At 43.3% G+C, this 16,462-nt stretch overlaps 2 protein-coding genes across 2 annotated transcripts in view; both read right to left on the reverse strand.

Annotated features, from left to right (window-relative positions):
* Positions 1-8,774, reverse strand: part of LOC139561922 (mitogen-activated protein kinase kinase kinase 11-like) — a 38,047-nt gene extending 29,273 nt beyond the window's left edge. Inside the window, exon 1 of the mRNA XM_071379356.1 lies at positions 6,798-8,774. Within this exon, the coding sequence (XP_071235457.1) occupies positions 6,798-7,551 (754 nt within the window). The 5' untranslated portion in view covers positions 7,552-8,774. The remainder of the gene's footprint in view (positions 1-6,797) is intronic.
* A 1,598-nt stretch (positions 8,775-10,372) lies between these two features.
* On the reverse strand, positions 10,373-16,168 carry LOC139561155 (dr1-associated corepressor-like). Its single transcript, XM_071378058.1, has 7 exons — positions 15,353-16,168; positions 13,225-13,297; positions 12,825-12,918; positions 12,561-12,683; positions 12,351-12,435; positions 12,072-12,160; positions 10,373-11,883 (listed from the first exon to the last, which is right to left on the reverse strand). Exons 1-7 carry the CDS (start codon positions 15,392-15,394, stop codon positions 11,712-11,714), a joined length of 678 nt encoding a protein of 225 aa, XP_071234159.1. The 5' UTR covers positions 15,395-16,168; the 3' UTR covers positions 10,373-11,711.
* Between the last annotated feature and the right edge of the window lie 294 nt (positions 16,169-16,462).

The raw sequence follows: 16,462 nt of genomic DNA on the forward strand, positions 1-16,462 counted from the left end.
ATGTATCAGATACTTATCCACTCTGGGAGGGAAAAAAACAAAACATGTTGTTCCAAGATCTACTAAAACTGTGGTTCTTCTTTTTTTTTTTTTTAAAGGGCCATTAAGTTTAGTTTGACTCCACCAATGCTTAGTGTGGCATTTTCCACGTGATTTCAAACTATAGTGTATTTTTAAAGTGGGTGTAAATATAATGTATGGGAGCCAATGTGTTTATGACTGATTGTGTGTGTGTGTGTGTCTGAGGGCCGATGTGTCAATGACTGACTGATAAGGGGGCCCAAGGTATATGTGTGTGTATGTACACACAGTCACTTGCGTGTGTGGGCTGGTACTGGGAATGCGAGAGGAAGAGCCTCCTCTGCTGTACCTTAATCTGTATTTACTTTCAACAGAATTCCAGTTCTGGCCCCTGGCCTGCATCCAAGGCCTTCCTGTGTGTGCACTTCCTTCAATGATCCTGTTTAATCAGCATCTTCCATTCACGCAGTAAGTACAATCAGCTTCACTGATTTGTAACACAAAGCTACAGGCTTTTATCTTAATAAATCTCTACACCTATAGAAAGTGTCTTCAACCCTTAAAAAGGACACATTTACATTTTTACAACCAAATATCTACTTTTGATGTAAATGGCATGTTATAGCATCCAGACACTTTTTTGTGATTTCACGTTTTTGAGAAACTTACGGCAAAAAGAGCAAATCACTTCATCCTTGTTGTGTAGTATGGGGGTCCCAAAAAAACACCCAAATACGTCCTTTTAGAAACGGCAACGCCCTCAGTATAGTGATGCAGGTCTTCAGATGTTCTTCACGTGAAATTGTGACATTCCGAAATGTGTCTGCAACGTTATATGACATTTTGTCAGACCCCCATACTACACAACGGGGATGAGGAAGTGACTTTCTGTTCGGGGTAAGTTTCTCAAAAACATGTGAAATCACAAAATGTGTGTGTCTGGACCAGTGGCGTGTATTCATGGATGCCAAGGGAAGCCGGGCTTCCCCAAATATTTGACCAACAAAAAAATTATAAAATTATGTATTTTTCGTCTCTCTGCGTTTTCATCATCTGTCAATTTGCAAGTGGCTGAACCTCAGCGGAGAAATCATCTGAGCGAGGGAAACAGCGCCCCTCGTCTCAGTATGTGTAGCCTTTGTATCTGATGCTGTCTGGACGCGTCTGGACCAAAAGAGTATAACATGTTGCCGCCATAGCGTTTGATTGACTGATGCCAACAAGCATTTGGCCTCCCTTGATAAAAGAAAAACTATAAAATAATTAGCCAATCAGCGTTGAGCTGAGCTCAACTGTGTGTTGTCCTGGTGGCCAGTTTGGATTTGGCTTCAGACCAATTAAATCACTTTCTCTGCAAAATGTCATTTTCAGAAAAAAACGTGTCAGTTTCAGGTCTGCTTGTGTTGATGTCCTGCGGTAGCTAACTTTCTAAATCGTCCCGTTCCTAAGCCATGGATGGAGATGGTGATTTGGACTTGTGGTTTTGACTTAAATCTCTGTACAGGCCAATGATTTTGATGGCGATTCTGATCCAAACATAAATTAATTTGTTGTGCCACTGGCCTGAGACGATTGAAGTTCAATTTCTAGCCAAGTAGGCTTACGTTAACTAGCTAACGTTAACCTAGCTAACTTAGTGGTTCATTGTTGCCCATGCGAGGAAGTCAGGCTAGCAAGCATTTTAGCTAGGCAGACTATGACAACGAAAACTAACAATGACAGAGCCATCAACGTTTTGCCAACATGAAAGAGAGGAGGATGGCATTGGCCTTCAACCAGTCTACAAGTAGGGTGAGTCAACATGTTTTGTTTAACTTGCGCACACACCACAAATCAGTACCATGGACAGAAGCTTAAGTTTATATATAGCCTTGTTGATTTGATAATGTTTAAGTTGAAATGGTGCTGGAATACTGGAGTGTCTGTTGTCTTTGTGCTGACTTGCGGTAACACTAAATTGCGGTAACACTAAACATGAACTTGTTTGACCATTCTGCAGGTGACATACACTATAAATACAAACAAAAGCATGTGGGCACTCCATCAAATTAGTGGATTCGGCTATTTCTGCCACCAGTTGCTGACAGGGGTATAAAATCGAGCACACCGCCATGCAATCTCCATAGACAAACAGTGGCAGTAGAATGGCCTTACTGAAGAGCACAGTGACATTCAACGTGGCATCGTCATAGGATGCCACCTTTACAACAAGTCGGTTTGTAAAATCTCTGCCCTGCTAGAGCTGTCCCCGTCAACTGTAAGTTCTGTTATTGTGGAGTGCAAACGTCTAGGAGCAACAACGGCTCAGCCAAAGTGGTAGGCCACACAAGCTCTTAGAACGGGATCGCAGAGTGCTGAAGCTAGTAGAAATTGTCTATCACTACCGAGTTCCAAACAGCCTCTGGAAGCAACGTCAGCACAAAAACTGTTCATTGGGAGCTTCATGAAATGGGTTTCCATGGCTGAGCAGCTGCACAATGCCAAACATCAGCTGGAGTGGTGTAAAGCTCGCCGCCATTGGACTCTGAAGCAGTGGAATTCTGTTCTCTGGGGTGATGAATCACGCTTCACCATCTGGCAGTCCGACGGACGAATCTGGGTTTGGCGGATGCCAGCAGAATGCTACCTGCCCTAATGCATAATGCCAACTGTAAAGTTTGGTGGAGGAGGAATAATGGTCTTTGGCTGTTTGTCATGGTTCGGGCTAGGCCCTTTAGTTCCAGTGAAGGGAAATCTTAATGCTACTATGACATTCTAGACGATTCTGTGCTTCCAACTTTGTGGATACAGTTCTGGGAAGGTCATTTCCTGTTTCAGCATGACAATGCCCCGTGCACAAAGCGAGGTCCATACAGAGATGGTTTGTTGAGATCGGTGTGGAAGAACTTGACTTGCCTGCACAGAGCCCTGACCTCAACCCCATCAAACACCTTTGGGATGAATTGGAACGCCAACTGCGAGCCAGGCCTAATCGCCCAACATCAGTGCCAAATCTCACTAATGCTCGTGGCTGAATGGAAGCAAGTCCCCACAGCAAAGTTCCAGCATCTAGTGGAAAAGCCTTCCCAGAAGAGTGGAGGCAGTTATAGCAGCAAAGGGGAGGGACCAATTCCATATTAATGCCCATGATTTTGGAATGAGATGTTCGAAGAGCAGTTGTCCACATACACTACATGACCAAAAGTATCTGTTTGGATGCATTATTTCGCCGCTGTGTGACTGATGTCTTCTGTTGTCATGGCCTTATTGTATATCGAGGTTGTTATATAGCAAAACTATGCAATTATCACAACATAGGTTGTAATATGGCTTTTTTACTGGCTTGGCTTCCTCAGTGATTTTACCCACGCACCACTACTGGTCTGGACCCTTCTATAACATGTCATCTACATGAAATAGAGGTTTGGTTGTAAAAAATAAAATAGAAAATAGATAACTTCTGCTTCAACACAGCTCTGTCATTGCAACAGTCCACTAAATAATGCCTTTAATTCACTTTAAAATCATTGTTATCGTGTAGTGAACGTCTTTTTCTCTGAACTTGACAACCGTTTCCTTTCACTTACTGTGACTTATTGAATCTAAGGCCTCGCTGTGTGTCAGTGGTTTGTGTCCAATTTTAGAAGCTCGAACCTCATTGTATTTTCAATGGCGCCAACTTGAATAGTGTGTACCTTTCTCCTTGGTTCTCCCGTACACTTTAAAGTGACTGGTGAAACACTGAAGGAAGATCTCTCTCTCTCTCTCTCCCTCTCCTCTCTAAAACACAGACGTCTCCTTCCCCAAACAGCAGGATAGAGACAAGTAAAGGCAGGTCTGGGACAAAGCTTCAGAGAAGAATAAAAAAACGTACGGTAGGAGGTAGAGAGGGACTGCGTTGGATGTGTCGCTCCATATAGCCTATAAACCCTGCATTTAAAAAGCTTTTCTTTACACAACATGGGTGTTTTCCAGTCCAGTGGGTTTCGTTGATGTCTGCTCAGTCTGAACAGTGGGGGGCATTTCCATCTAAAAAGGACCCATGAGCAACAACAATTGAAGTTCATAGGAGTGTATCAAATTTGGTGTCAAATGAAAGCTAAGAGAGTCTATATTTTTGGGAAATGAAGGCATAGATACATTTTCCATCTTAAAAATTTGCTATACGGCTTTGATTTCTGGATAAACAGATGGAAAATGGGTACGTACAAAACATCTACCAGAAATGGTCTTAAAAAGGTATCAGAAACACATCAAAACATAATCATTTTGACGTAAAGACCCCTGCAAACTAATAAACATTTATATTTAGTTTGAGAAATTGTTTACCTTCAGTAAGTTTAAGAAATATTGCCTTGTAATTCCTTTCCAAAAACCTATCCTATCCTTAAGATATTTTCACATTTCTCTCCTTCATGGAGGATAATGAAAGTTTAAATATGTAACAGGTAATGGTAGACCTACCAATAAGTTAGTGATTTTACTGATATCAAATTTGTATATGAATTGAGCGATTTAAAAACTCGTAATTCAGTAACGGAATTCCCGCAAATGAATTGGTAACAATGGGAACTCATCATCGTTACAAACTACAGTTGGGTCACCTGCTACTGTTTTCCCTTCCACTGACATACTGTTATGTTCAGCTCATAACGGTTTTATTTCGCTTTCTGTTGTCTGGTGGTCAAACAAAGAGTATTAAAAACTCCTCCACCCCTCTCTCTCCAGTTTAATGTCACCTCTCCCAGCTCTAACTGACACCTACCCGTAAGCCCCCTCTCTTTCCATTTACTGTAACCAGCATCCTCACCCACTGAGCACGGACCGACACCGGAAGTCCATGGATGTTGAAAAGCAGATGAAATTTGGTCAGTCCACCCCGGCCTTGATGTTAACGTCCACAGACGGACCGGACCAAATCTGGACCCCATCATAGATACTTCACAAGTATATTTCACAAGTTTGGATAGCACAGTACAGTGAGTAGAGCACAGTAGGGTACAGTACACTACAATACAGTAGTACAGTAGAGAAAAGTGGAGTATAGTGCAGTATATTGTACTGTACTGTACTCTCTGTGCTGCATCGTACTCTACTGTACTCTGCTGTTCTGCCCTGTGATGTCAAAACTTGTGAAACGTGAGAATTACATTTTTATCCATTTCTGTTTAGTACAGGCCAGAGACCCATGATGAAATTATGTTACTGGGTGTGAATCCACTTCACTTACTGGAGTTCAATAATAAGAGATTTTTTTCAAACTCAAGGTGCCATGTCAGTGTCCAGTATTTCTGCAGACATCTTTCAATCTTAATTCGGAGTGGATATTTAAGAGTTTTTGGAAAACGTGGTCGCATAAAAACCTGAGACAGAGTTTATCGAAATTCCGTTACCAAAGTTTAATCCACACAGTTCTTCTACTAAAATGTGTTTTTTTGGAAATGTTTCAAAGTAGTCCTTGTGCTTAGAGTTGTATGGTTTGTTAAACTTTGAAATCAATGGTCTTTGTTTGGCAGACATATTAAAGTGAAAAAGTAATTGTCCTGGGCCATGAAGCAAGTAGAGGGTTGAGAAAGGAAAGGTGCAGTGGAACAAGTGAAAGGATTGTGCATTGTGAGAATCAATGAAGATGTACTGAAACAGTGATACTTTGGCCTAACTAGGGTTAAGGTGTGACCGAAAACCTTGAAACTGGGAATAAAACTTCTAACACCAACCTACCAAGGCCCATATTCTAAGAAGCGGTGCCGGTCTCTAGTCAAACTAAAAAAATAACCTTGATATTTTGCGTAAGGTAACGTGGCTGTTCAGAGGGATTATTTTGTGATTCGAACAAACGATAAAAGAGAGGATGCTGAACAATTACAAACCCTGAACATTGCCGAGCCTCTGACATGGATTATTGGACTTGTCAAAGGTATAATAATGGTTTTGCCTCTGTGTGAATTCAGGTGGCCTTGTGTTTTGACTATCAATGTTACTTAGACACACTCAGCCTGACAGTTCCAACAACCGTTTGTTATGGATTGAGAGAGTTGAATTCTATCTTTATCACCTTCACGACATCTATTTGATGTGGTCCAAAGGCCATGGTCCATGGGATAGGTCTACGTGGCCAGAGCCCAAAACACCTAAATCACTGTTATTAAGTCCAAAGAGTGAATTGTGACAGACTTGAAATGCATCCACTACAATTCTTGACCTTTGCTTGCGAAGCAGCTGGTCTCGTTATCGAGAAATGCTCACTAGACTTTCACAATCAAGTTTAAAAACTTTAATTAGTCACAGGTACGGGATAAGTATGGTATACATCGTCCAACGAAATGCTTACGTTCAGGTTCTTTCTCGACAATGAAACAACAATAAGAAATTGTAAAATTGCATTTGTCTAAAAGGTGGGATGTTTGTGCTTGTAAATTGTTAGTTATTAAAGTCGATATTATAGTTGAGGGGGGGGGGGGGGGGGAATAGAGCTTTATCAAAGGCAAACTGTGTGGTGTATCTTGTGGTGATACAACCTATACCCTAGCCTGCAGTGCACATGTCCTGACAATCCCCTGCCTGAGTCCTGTAGGTCAAAATCCCCAGCAAATAGGTAGCCTACCACCATTTCACTCAGAGCCAAGTGAACAGGTGAAACTGAACTTGATAGTTTGTCATGGAGCTAAGGAAATGCCACTAATTCACCTGGATATGACCTTCTGGGTCTCACTAGGTGTTGTCTATAACAACGTTCAACCACTGTGCATCGTAAAAAAAACAACTCTGGACATAGACGGCCTAGTGCAGGGACTTACTGTTGTTAGACTTAAGGTCACGGTGGATGACAGGAACAATGGCCTCCGTGTGCAGGTAGAGCATGCCCCTGGCGATCTGCACCGCCCAGTTGACCAGGACGTGCGGCGGGATGCGTCGCCCGGCCAATGCTCGGCTCAGTGCGCCACCGGATGCGTACTCCATGATGAGGCACAAGTTGGGTTCCCGTAAGCAAACCCCTTTGAGAGCGATGATGTTGGGATGAGTGAGCATGGCAAACAGCCGAGCCTCCTGGCGCACGTTCTGCGCCGTCACGCTGATGTCCTCATCCGGATCCTGGCGGGCCGCCTTCACGGCCACCAGCCCACCTCGCCATGTACCGCGATACACCTTGCCAAAGCCTCCGACCCCAATGACCTCCTCGAGGCTCAGTTCCCTGAAATCCACAGCCTCAGGTTCAAACTCCCCCACCACGGCTGGCCCAAGCTCCCCGACTCCACTGCCCTGCAGTTTCCCATATGAAGGAGGCTTGAAGGAGACGTAGTTCGAGGGAAAGATGCCCACTTTGTTGTTGACTTTGCCCGCCCACCAGCCCTCGTCACCGGATATCTCAGAGTCCAGCGACAGAACTTCCACCAGGTCACCTTTGTGGAGGGTGAGCTCGTCTTTACCAGACGCCTCATAGTCGAATAAAGCCGTCCACACGGTATTGGTGAAGTTTCCTTTTTGCGATTGATCCAAACCTTTCCAGTTCGACAGTGGGCCGCGGCTAAAAATGTTCTTCAGCGGCTCCATGGAGCCACAATGAGCAAATGTTCAGACACTGGGTTAGATTTTCAAAATAAAGTACAATAGAGTACTTTATTGCACCACTCTCCCGTTCCTCTGTATCTAGTTGGTTCATCAGGGACCAGTGAAATGTGTTCAAAGGCCTGGCCAACAGGAACACAACAGTGTTCAAAGATAACAGGATAAAAAGCGCCTCTCATCCGACTCGACATGGACTGCTTATGTTTCCATTGGAGCTGGCAACGATCAAACAAAGGCCATGTATGTGTCCAGTTCTGCCAAGTGTTCCAATTTGTAAAATGGCAGAATTGTCTCCATAAAGCAAGTTGATACTTAACTTGTGGTGTTTCAATGTGTGGTTTGAGCACATAGCTCACTTAATTACTCTATTATTATACCACACAGTCACATATTAACCAATGAGTATGTGCTGAGATTGGAATTTGAAATAAAGGGGAACTTAATCCATTATAACAAAACCAAGAATGTGCAGAAAACTGGATGGATCAGTCACTAAAATTAGCATCCGGTGGTTATAAAATGTCAAGAACATTGGACAATAATAATCTCAACAAAAGAGCTCAACTCCATTTAGTTGTCCATTTAGAGTTCAGTATTTTTAGCCATTAAGTGCCGTGGCCATCATAAGCAGGAAGCGCTGAAAAGACGAGAAGAATAGCAGGAAAGGAGCGTTCAGTCAGGCGAACCCCGTGCTTTACCGCAAATTTCAAAGCTGACCAACTCGCCCTAAACCCACAGCACGACCAACGGTATCTGGACGAAACTTCTATGCGTTCTGTCAACAAATCTCACATCCGTTTGCCCAACTGTATCCATATTTGCTGTCTCGCCCGATGGTGATATACAATGTCTCAATTGTACAAGTCGGTATATTCCATAAGAACTTTATATCCACCGAGTTGGCAACAGGAAGAACTGTACGATCCTGCTTCTGAGTCTACTTTTTTAAAGAGAACCGCACTCCGGAAACAAATCATATGTTGTCCGTCGTGCGTAACGATACTTTAGTGACAAGCTCGTTGTTATTATCGATGTCCAAAAAGCGTCATATTGTTATCATGTCCCCACTTCCTTTAGCCGTCGTTCCGTTCTCGAACCACTCTACATCTGTGCCTCAGTCAGAGAAGAGGGTGTGGTTTAGTAACTTTTTTCCCAGCAGGAAAAGAAAGCTTCAGGGGTGTAAGCATTGGGCGATTTCGTGTTTCATGGTCCGTTGCCCCTGGGCGGAGTCAGTAGATTTTTGACCATTCCATTGGTCCTTAAATAGTATCTCCACTCACCCGGGGTACGGGGCCATGCAAAACGAACTATCCATTAGTCCAAACAGTGCTTCCGTTCTGCAACTAAACCCAGAGTTTATTTTGGACAAATTCAGTTAGGTCACTCCCCATTTCTTTTCGTTTGCTTACATTTAAGAAACGTTTTTACAACAGAATCTGCGGAATGAATACGCCCCAAGGTGACAGAAACAACGCAACTCGCGTTCTGGTGGAGGAAGCAGTAATATGCGGACTAATTCCCGTTTTCTATATTTGAGGTTCACTGGAATATCTGTGTGAGAAATAAATACATACGTATTTGGCGCGCAGAAGAATGACGTGGTATTAGGCAGTTAATTGTTATCGACCAAGTGTCACAATTTGATTGGGTTGTATGTTGCCTTGGGGCAAGTTAGTGGTCCAACGTGCAAATGTCGAGATATAAATATAATTCAGTTAAAAAGGCCTATAATAGGTTACATAGTCTCCAATACTAATGAGGTTAATGATGCACGATGTAATATGCAAAAGTGTACATAAAACACTTGTCATCACTTTAGTGTAGCTGTTTCCCTGACGAGGGGCTTCTATTGAAATAACATAAAACATGTCACGCTATTTGGGTCTGAGACAGACGAAACCTGAAACTTTGCCACCTAGGGCACCTTTGCCCTGTGCTGCTGTGTGTAAACAGTGTGCTTCCTTCTGAGACCTTTGATGGCTCCCCTGTCCCATGGCAGGCCTTTGTTGCTCCGCCGCCCTCGAAAGTAAATCCCCTCCCATAACCAGGCCAAACACCCCCACGCCCTGCTACCCAGCGCTGACTCATCACTTGTGCAGGAAGAAGGCAGTTGTTTTTGTGGCCTGGTGGCCGAGCCAGGCCTGCTGCTACATTTACAATATGAAACCAAACTCAGGAGGGAAGGGTGTGGGTTCACAGTGCACACGGAGAACAAAAAATGAACTGTCTTTTCAGAAAGAGTGTTTTCTTTGTTCAGTGTTTCTAATCGAATCAAATCTTCTCTCCATGGGAGTCTCTCCCACAGAACAGACCTGTGCTGGCTTGCACTTCAATCACCTTGCCTACTCTGTTGATAACGACATGGCCCTGACAGGGGAAAACACACATCACATCAGCTGTGGTGACAAACATCCATTGTTAAACGTTTATACACACTTCGTAGGAGTACCAATGCATGGTCGGCCATTTCTATTCTATACCTGGAGTCTGAGACAGGAAGTATTTGGAGGAGACATGAAGGCGGCTTCGAGAGAAACGTACAGATTTTCCATATGGGAATGGGAAGTTCAGAGAATGTAGGATGGGTTTGGGTTGAACACAAAGGATGTGTAACACTCCTGTGTAGTCGTAAGGTGAAGCCTTGTGCAATGTTTCACTTAGGTGCCAATGGAATGAAGTTCATTGCCAGTTTCAATGGACTCAACAACAAATAGCTTATGGCATTGTGGCTTGTAATATCACAGATACACTTGGTAAAATATCTCATGCCATTTGATGTAAAAGAAAAAAAACAAGTTGGGCAGTGTTTTATTGAAATCTGAACTTTATTTCACCTATACAAAATAAAAAGAATGTTAAAATTGTACATACAGTGTCAAGTTCAACGGCCTACCTTTAAACATTTCATATCAAGAGACACTGAAACGGGAGCCCTATCCTTCGCTGCATTTCAATGTGTACATTAAAACAATCTAAAAGAGAGAAAAAGAAAAATACAATACAAAGGAGAATTTTATTCCAAGTGGGGGGAGGGTACGATATATTTTTGTAAACAAATTATAGGTGAGAAGAAAAGGTGAGAGGTTTAACAACTTTAAAAACAAAGTTATGGTCCAGGAGCATCACAGTACATTTCAGATAAGAATAGCCAGCACAGAAATATCTGTCTTCAAGAAGGAGATAGTTGGGGTGAGGGGGGGGTACAAAACAACATATTTTACCTCAAAAGCAGTGACTTGTCACTCATATTTCAAATCAACAAAAACAACCAATTGGAGTTGTAATCATTAGCATAATGACATGTGAATATGGTTGACGTAAGCTAACGGCCAAGGTCTTCATGAGGATCAATTATCGTCATAAAAAGTTGCATTAAAAAGGGGAAAATCCTCAACTCAAGTCACATTGAGAAGAATTCATAACCTACAGTAAAACACATCTCCTTACCCATACCCTAACAAATTGGAATAGCCACGTGCAATAACGACCAACTCTGAAAGCAAGACCAAGATCTAACCGCTCTGCCAAATTCATAATCCTCACAATCATCTCCTTTTGCTATAGGAAAGTGCTGATCCCTTTCAAAATATGACCAACCGCTGCTCCGACTTCATCTCGAGAAGGTGTCTGTGTGTACAGTATTCTATGAGGCTACGTAGGCTGCACAGGCATTACAGCTTGATCATCTCAACTGAACCAGAGCAGACGAAGAAGAAGTGGACATGGAACCGGAGTAATATGTCTGTTGAACACCAATGACGCATGCAGAAAACAGAGAGGGATGAGAGAATAACCAAAGTGCAAACTACAATGGGGGACTTAATCAAACCGGTACTTGGGCTGGGGGCCTTTCAGAACATCAACTGCCATTTTTAGTCCAAATAGAACAACCACCTGTCTTTATAAAACAACCTGGTTCATTTTTTCTCCACAATAAAATAACAAATAATTAAACGCAATATACAACCGGTTACTCGTCTTCAGTGGTGCCGGCTGTCATGTCTACACACCTTACTGCCAGTTGATGGAGGCTTTTCCTTAACAATGGGCTGCATGTGAGCATCTGCCCAGACTCACCTCTTTCTCAATGCAGCCACAGAAGAAAAGAACTTAAGAGAAAATTAAAGGTAAAAGAGCGGGGGGAGCTAAGAGTCATAGTCTTCGTCATCATCGTCTTCATCTTTGTGCGGCATGGAGGGGGGAGGTGGGGGTGCGGTACCCATCAGCGAGGGGTGGGGGGCAAAGGAGCCCAGGGGCATGGCCAGGCCCCCTTGTGCGGTGCCCATGTGGAGGTACTGGGGTGGCATGGTGTCTGAGCTGTGGCACAGGGCAGAAGAGGGGACAACACCTTAGTAATAGTACCCGCACACAAAAGGGTCATGTTCTGGTTTGAAACTGTGTGAAATGGAAAGGTAATGCCTGAATACGACCCAGGAAAGCACATTAGCAAAGAGTACAGTTGCATGGTGGTTAACTGTGTGTGCGCGCGTGTCCATGTCCATTACCTGTGGAATCGTGATTGTGGCTGCAGGTTTGTGCTTGACTGAGACCCGTCTTCCTCATCCTCGTCTGTCTCGCTGTCCTCAGAGTCATCCTGTTCCCATGGCAACGAAAAGATAAATAAACCTCTATCCTCTCACTCTACCCTCTCAAAACTCCCCCCCATCACACCTGATAACTTCAATTGGCCATCAAGCCAAACTAACATTGCCCACTATAAAACGTTACTGTTATCTAAGCTAAGCTTATGCTTTGTGGCTGCTAAATTTAAGGCCAACACCCACCTCTTGCTCTGACTCTGTGCCTGATAGCTTCTTGCCCTTGCAGCCAACTCCTCCGTTCTTGCGGCCTGACCCCGGCTTTCGACCTCTGGAGGACACCAAGTACAAAGTCAAGATTGCATAATTCACACATTTTCCAACACACAAAGCTTTAGTGGACCATCATTAATATCCTATGCAAGTCAACAGTTGGTATCATTCAGGGTCCGTTACCTGCGTGCAACTTTTTCCCCTCCCTCTGCGTGGTTGTCCTCTCCCTCGCCCTGCATGTCCGGCACTGCCGCTACCAGGTCCTTCAGGAAGTCAAACTGCTGCTCCAGCTCAATGCACTGTTTTCTACCAAGACACACGCATTGTTTTAAAAAGACAATACTTTCCCATCGCTTCAAAAAGCACCGATAGGCAAGAACGCTGAACATTACAATCTGTAGCCCTACTGACTTATGACCAACACCGATAACTGAATACATGACTTACAAGTGTGACGTCGTCATTGTTTTTGCGTTCCGGGACTGGGTGACTTGACAGGCTTTCGTCAGGAGAGACTCCAGGAACAGCTCCAGAGCTCGTGCTGGTGGTTGAGTTAAGGGGAAGTAGACACTATCCACACAGGACCAGGGTGGTTTATTTGGGCTTCAATAACTGAACAGTTAGACATTTCACAACTACTCAAGAGTGATTGCTAGACTCTTACTAGGCACACGACCCCTCAAAAGTCAAAACAGTGAGTCATATGACTTTTCATTCAAACGGCACAACAAACAATTAACCCTATAATCTCCATATTGTCATTGGCAAAAACACATGTTTTGAAATGCAGTTCATGTGAACTTGCAATGAAATACATATGAAGCTTTCAGGTGAGAAGAACGGATACATATGATGACAGGAACGGCGGCAGCCACTTTGCCTATCTCTTCATCAGTCTGCATAATCTTCTTAATCCTGGCCTGTAATCAAAATGGGATGAGGTCAGTGAGAGAGCGCTTTGAAGATTACTACCATTAGAGTATCTGCCTAATTGCCGAGTTACTAATGGATCAACCAACCACACACGCCCAGCACATTGACCATATTTAGATAACAAATAAAACTAGGCTATCAACAGAAATGCCCGAAATAACTTTCAACTAGGTCTATTCCCATCCGTTTGCATCTGAGGATTTAGGTACTGCGCAGAAGTGATGACCTCAATAGGTAGCTAAAAATCACACATTCGCACTGGGAGATAGTTGTTTGTTATGGTGATGATTATATAATCCATAGGCCTATTTATTTTGAAGCTGTTGCTACCTTTTTAGAGACCACCGTGCACGTTCTTGGCTTCTGCCCAATCTGTTTTGGCTCATCTCACACGTGAAGTCAGGGAGGTGGTCAACAATAAAGACATCTAGCTACCTCGCTCAGCACGATTTGACAGTAGCGGCAGCATTATACGCATTATATATATATAAAAGTATGTGGACACCCCTTCTAATTAATGGATTTGGCTATTTCAGCCACCTTTCCAACAAGTCCATTTGTCAAATTTCTGGCCTGCTAGAGCTGCTCCAGTCAACTAAGTGCGGTTATTGTGAATTGAAAACATCTAGGAGCAACAATGGCTCAGCCGCGAAGTGGTAGGCCACACAATCTCACAGAACGGGACCATTGAGTGCTCTAGCGCGTAAAAATCGTCTGTCCTCGGTTGCAACACTCACTACAGAGCTCCAAACTGCCTCTGGAAGCAACGTCAGCACAAGAACTGTTAGTCGGGAGCTTCATGAAATGGGTTTCCATGGCCAAGCAAGATCACCATGCGCAATGCCAAGCGTTGGCTGGAGTGGTGTAAAGCTCGCTGCCATTGGACTCTGGAGCAGTGGAAACACGTTCTCTGGAGTGATGAATCACGCTTCACCATCTTGCAGTTCGACGGACAAATCTGGGTTTGGAGGACGCTACCTGCCAACAATGCATAATGCTAACTGTAAAGTTTGGTAGAGGAGGAATAATGGTCTGGGGCTGTTTTCCATGGTTCGGACTACGCAGCCTTAGTTCCAGTGAAGGGATATCTTAGCGCTACAGCATACAATGACATTCTAGACGATTCCATGCTTCCAACTTTGTGGCAACAGTTTGGGGCAGGCCCTTTCCTGTTTCAGCATGACAATGCACCCGTGCACAAAGCGAGGTCCATACAGAAATGGTTTGTTGATCGGTGTGGAAGAACTTGACTGGCCTGCAGAGCCCTGACCTCAACCCCATCGAACATCTTTGGGATGAATTGGAACCCGACTGCGAGCCAGGCCTAATCGCCCAACCTCACTAATGCTCGTGGCTGAATGGAAGCAAGTCCCCACAGCAATATTCCAATGTATAGTGGAAAGCCTTCCAAGAAGAGTGGCTGTTATAGCAGCAAAGGGAGGGACCAACTCCATATTAATGACCATGATTTTGGAATTAGATGTTTGACGAGCAGGTGTCCACATACTTGACATTCCTAGGCGGACTGGTTTGTTGTCAACTTATGCTAGTATCTGGCAAGCATTTACAACGCTAGCTACATCCTCCAATTTTCCCGATCATGTCTCACTTATTCTGAATGATACAAACCCCTAGCAGGCCTAGCTAACAGGCTAGCTACTACTTGTTTAGGTCAATAACTAAATCTCGTCTATCAGTTAGTACAGCAGGCAAACTTAATAACAACAATGAACAAACTAGGCTAGCAATGCCTTTTTAATAGCCACCCTCCCAAGTGGCTGGCTGGCTAGCTTAGGTAGCTAACGTTACCGTTAGATAGCTAGAGCTGTAGATACGCATTGTTAACTACAAAGTTATCCAACTAACTAGCTTTATCTTCTTGTCTGCTAACTAGCTAGCAACATACCTAGAACAAATCATATTAATGGGTGCACTGTTGATCTAAAGTTAGCAAGCTAGCTAACTAGCATTCCACAGATTTAGATCATTAAGTTAGTTAGCTAATTAGCTATCAGCTTAGCAAGCAAAGCTTAACTACTTACCGGAGGGAATCTCGCATTGTATTTTTTCTTTTTGCTGGGCATTATTTTATAAACTGTTTAACTTAAAACAATCTTCAATATTTTGTTATTATATGTCCCTCCAACCCGCACCCAAATGGGTAGGTAGCTAGCTAGCCTAGCACGTAGCCTTCTCGAGATGATCCGCAGGGTCTCACGTTCCGTCGATTTCTTCTAGCCTGCACTCTGGTCAAATAGACAGCACGCGAGTGTGAAATAATAAACTAACACAGATTGTTGCATTATCAAAGTACTGTCGCGTTGAGGTAAAATCCAACATTGCAGGCTGAACGTGACAAACAGTTAAAAGCCCATCACCTAACTTTTACTTTGCTCGTTTTCTACTAGATAACGTTAGCCAAGCTACTATAGCTAAGCTAAGCTATTTTGCCATACGGAGTGTTTCAATAAAGTTTTGCTAGCGACATTTAAATCATGATGGAAGCTTGAGCAGAAACATTGCTAGGCGGCCAGCTACCTCCTAGACTTGGTAGCTGGCATATAAAACCTCTCGGTACAGGAAAATATTTAATTATTATAGCAACTATAAGTTGTTCTATGTTCATGCTTGTATACTGAACAAAAATATAAACGCAACATGTAAATTGTTGGTCCCATATTTCATGAGCTGAAATAAAGGATCCCAGAAATTGCCCATACACACAAAACCCTTAACGAAAAAAGATTGTAGTATAACTGCAGTACACAGTAGGGTAACTAGTTAGAATGCAGTATAACCGCAGGATGCTACAAATGCTGCGTTAAAAATAACACAGTCGACTGCAGTTACTGCACTTTTACGTCTTTTTTTTGTAAGAGATAGCTTATTTCTCTCAAATGTTGTGCATAAATTTGTTTACATCACTGTTAGTGACACTTTCTTCTTTGTCTAGATAATCCACCCACCTGACAGGTGTGTTATATCAAGAAGCTGATTAAACGGCATAATCATTACACAGGTGAACCTTGTGCTGGGGGGAATAAACGGACACTCTAAAATGTGCAGTTTTGTCAAAGAACACAATGTCACAGATGTCTCAAGTTTTGAGGTAGCATGCAGTTGGAATGCTGACTGCAGGAATATCCACCAGG

Source organism: Salvelinus alpinus, chromosome 31, assembly GCF_045679555.1.
Source record: "Salvelinus alpinus chromosome 31, SLU_Salpinus.1, whole genome shotgun sequence".
NCBI lineage: Eukaryota > Metazoa > Chordata > Actinopteri > Salmoniformes > Salmonidae > Salvelinus > Salvelinus alpinus.